Here is a 4,290-nt window from a genome sequence, read left to right on the forward strand (position 1 = left end):
CCTCCCTTCCACTCTCTCTGAAAAACAATGGAAAAAATATCCTTAGGTGAGGATTAACAACAAAAAAGAACACTGGGGAATATTTGAAACATTGAAATTCAATGAAAGCCACTAAGGATTAAGTTATTTAATGTAGAAAGAGTTCCATAAATCAACAGGAAGAAGACAATCCAGGGTGGAAGAGGGCAAGGGCTGTGAAGAGTAGGCTGTGTGTAGACAGTCTGTCACCATATCTATCGATCTTCTCATGGTTTATGGGGTGTGGATTTTATTAGCGAGGTCTTTGTCACCTCACAGTATGAAAGTAGTCTGATATTTTCTTCTAGTCTTTTTATAATATTTGGTGTTTTTTTCTCAAATTAAAAAAAAAACCCCTATCATTGCTTTTATTTTCTTTTCCTGTGGTTAACTGTTATTCCCCTACATGAAGATCCAATTGTCTTAAAATGTTTTATTGAAGATCTCATTCTTTCTTTACTAATCTGAAATCTATCTTTGTGTGGACTCTATTCTGTTGGCCCAGTTATCTTTTTTTGTACCAGTAGCAGTGTGTATTTGTGTGTGTGTGTGTGTGTGTGTGTGTGTGTGTGTGTGTGTGTTGATTTCAGGGAGGAGGGTAGTGGGAGAGAAAGCTAGAAACATCAATGATGAGAGAATCATTGATCAGCTGCCTCTTGCATGTCCCCTGCTAGGGATCAAGCCTGCAACCCGGGTATGTGCCCTTGACCAGAATGTAACCCAGGACACTTCAGTATGCAGGCCAACACTCTATCCACTGAGCCAAACTGGCTAGGGCCTGTGTCACTATATAATTCCAGTTCCATTTTAAACTCCTTTTTGGAAGTTAAACTCCTTTTTGATCTTTTTCATACATTTCATTGCGTATTTTCTCTACCAAATGTCAGTTGGTCAGTTTATGTTTAAAAATTATCTTGGAATTTGAATAGGATTACATTGCATTTGTAGATTAATTTAGGGAGAATTGGCATCTTTACGACCTTCTAGGAACATGGTATCTCATTTTGTATTCTTTCTAAAGTCCTTCAGAAGAGTTTTAATGAGTCTTACACATTTTTTGTCAAGCTTATTCCTTTTATACATTTTATTGATATTGTAAATGGACTCTTTTTTTCATTTTTTAATTAGTTATTTGTGATATTGAGATTTACATGTCTTGATTTAGCCATCTTACTGAATTGTCATATTACTGCCTATAAAATTTTAATCTATGCTCTTAGGCTTTTTAAGTTGTGTGTTATCTCACATGCAAATATGTTTTGTCTCTTTTTTGCAGTACTTCATTTTTCCTATTAAATTGATTAGGACCTCCTCGACAATGATGAATAGTAACAGTAATAACAGGCATCCTACTCTTGTTCTTGACCTAAAACAAAGCTGCTGTGTAGGTTTCTGGTAGATACTTTTATTTTATTTTCTACTTCTAAGAGTTGTGTTTTTTTTTCTGCTTCTAATGGTTTTATCGGGAATTATCTGCTGAATGTTATCTGAAGCAGCCAATAAAATGCATTGCCAGCTGCATGCAAGGTCATAATAAGTTAGGATGGAAAAGTGAAAGGACTAGACACAGTCCTTTTTTTTTAATTCTTAAATATGGTTTAATACTCTTCTCCATTTCTGTACAACATGAAACCAAGATTTTGCTGCTTAGGATCTCTCTGTAGAGACTATAGAGAATGCAAAGGCTACGGTTTTTACCCCCTCATATTGATGTGTTTGTATGTTAAGTGTAATACATATCAGTATATATTGATACACACATCAATATATAATGCAATATATATCACCGAAGAGAACACATTGATTAAAGAAATACAAAAATTTTTCATCATCTTTGTTTTTCTCATTTCCGACCTCCCTACCTCAGCCCGGCTCAACCTGTCAGGCTGGCCCTGACAATCCTCGACAATGATGAATAGTAGTAAGCAATCAGGCAGTCAGACAGGCAAACAGTTAGGAACCAGGAGTCCCGGATAGCGAAAGGAATGTCTGACTGCCGGTTTAGGCCCGATCCCGGGATTGGGCCTAAACCGGCAGTCGGACATCCCCCGAGGGGTCCTGGATTGCGGAGGGTGCAGGCTGGTCTGAGGGACCCCCTCCATGCACAAATTTTATGCACTGGGCCTCTAGTTTATTTAATAAAAATTGAGTACATCTTCCTGACCCTTCCCTGGGTGCTCAGGACACTGAGGCTCAGCCTGTGAAAGAATGACTTGTGGGTACCTGGGATTAGAAGTGAGATTGAACACAATCTTTGAATTGTTTCAAGAAAAAAAGACCTGGCCTAGAGTCAAAGAAATTCCATAAAAGCTGGGAAAAGCTATAAGGGAATGTGACAAAAGGACAGTTAGGATCAAAGATTCTATGGTCACTGTAATTCTGGAGGAGCTCCTGTGAAGCTTGAATGATTTGGCTACAGCTCTAGTTTGACCAGTCTAGACTCACCTGCTCCTATATACCCCACATTTAGCCATAATTACATCCCTTCTCAATTCTCCTAATATGCTGTGGGCTTGGCTCATGCTGCTCTCTCCATCCTTGTCCACATCAGAGCGAAGCATTCTGTAAGATGCCACATCCGTGCCATACTCTGTGGCTCCTCACCAGAGAAAATCCATGACTGCATCCTCCCTACATTGCATCCTGAATAGACATCCGGCCTATCCCTGAGCCCTGTGTTATGCGACCCGACCTGCTTACTGCTGTTCACTGGGCTGTGAGCCACCTAAGAGCAGGACCTTCGTCATCTGTCATCTTTGTTTTTAGGTCTGGACATAGTTCTGGCATGAACTGGATGCTCTGTAAATATTGGTTGAATACATTAAAGTTGTTGAAACCATTTCTGCTTCTGAAATCATGTTCAAGCTACAAAGAACTTCGATGGTGTGGAAGACCCTATGGAAACAGAATGAACTAAAATGGATGTCTCTTTATATTTACACACCCTCTTTCACATTGGTCGTTATTTTCCTTGTCGCATGGATGACCTCTAAGGCCCCTGTGGTGGCTGTTAGGTTCATGTTGCTTAACAAAATAGTTGAAGGTTATACTGACATAGAAATGTTCATTCATTCTTCAGATATTTATTGACTCCTGCTCTGTGAAGGAATTGTGCCAGTGATGAGAATGTTACAATACACGATACAGACATAGTTCTTGCCCTCACAGAGCACACCTGGGAAGGTAGATACACATGCATGCGTGACTTGATTCTGTAATAAATGCAATGAAGCAAAGGGGCCAAGAGCTGTGATAAGATGGCTTTGTGACGAATTAGCTTGGCAAGCCTGTACTGCAGGCCCCAGAATTCTTCTTCTGTTCTATGTTTCTGGTTAGGTTGGACTACAAAGAATATTCTCTAAAAACAATTTGAGAGTGGAAAGCAACCCTGCAGTCATTTTGTGGAAACACACACTTTTCCCAGTTACTGGAACACTAGTCTTAGTGTTTTTAAGAAAGATTTTATCAAAGTAATGTACATTTCCAAATTATTTGACTTTTTTAGTTAATCAAAACAGAGAATATTCTGGGTTGGTGTGACTTCATCAGGTGGAAGTCCCTTAAAAAGAGACTGGGGCCTTCTTGATAATCAGATGCTCTGAGCATCATGTGGGCCTGCAATGGCTTTTCATTACCCCAGGATATTCCCTCCCTCACTCCCAGCCCAGGCTTGCTTAGCCAGTCCCTAGAATCTTGTGCATTAATTCTCTCTCTGTGTGTAAATACATATGAATATATACACATATATGACATATACAGCACACATCTAATCTAATAATAGACAAACACGGTAATTGACCATACCTCTGCTACGCTTCCCATTGGCTAATCAGCAGGATATGCAAATTATCCCAACCAAGATGGCGGCCGGCAGCCACGCAGCTGAAGTGAGCAGGAGGCTTGCTTGCTCCAGTGATGGAGGAAGCCAAACTTCCTCCCTGCTGCGGCCCGGCTCTGAGCTCCACTCTAAGCAACAAAGTTGCAAATATAAAAGCTAAACAAACCCCAGATATCCTGCTTTCAGCAGGCTGTGGCCTCGGAGCTGGAGTGGCAACAAAGTTTCAATTATAGAAGGTAAATAAATCCCAGAAAAAAGAAAAAAAGGAGAGGCTGGGAGCTTCAGTCGCTGGCTTGGCCAGCCTGAAAACAGCCCTCAGCCCCTCATCCAGACTGGCAAGGCACCCCAGTGGGGACCCCCACCCTGAAGGGGGTGCGGGCAGCCTGAAAACAGCCATCAGCCCCTCACCCAGGCTGGCCAGGCACCCCAGCGGG

General features: G+C 41.1%; 1 protein-coding gene across 1 annotated transcript in view; it reads right to left on the reverse strand.

The window, feature by feature from the left end:
- Positions 1 to 2,714: 2,714 nt before the first annotated feature.
- The window catches only part of LOC106725102 (C-C motif chemokine 15-like), a 20,611-nt gene continuing 19,035 nt past the window's right edge, over positions 2,715 to 4,290 (reverse strand). The window contains exon 5 of the mRNA XM_014535028.1: positions 2,715 to 2,731. Within this exon, the coding sequence (XP_014390514.1) occupies positions 2,725 to 2,731 (7 nt within the window). The 3' untranslated portion in view covers positions 2,715 to 2,724. The remainder of the gene's footprint in view (positions 2,732 to 4,290) is intronic.

The sequence above is a fragment of the Myotis brandtii genome, unplaced genomic scaffold (genome assembly GCF_000412655.1).
Source record: "Myotis brandtii unplaced genomic scaffold, ASM41265v1 scaffold1367, whole genome shotgun sequence".
Classification (NCBI taxonomy): Eukaryota; Metazoa; Chordata; class Mammalia; order Chiroptera; family Vespertilionidae; genus Myotis; species Myotis brandtii.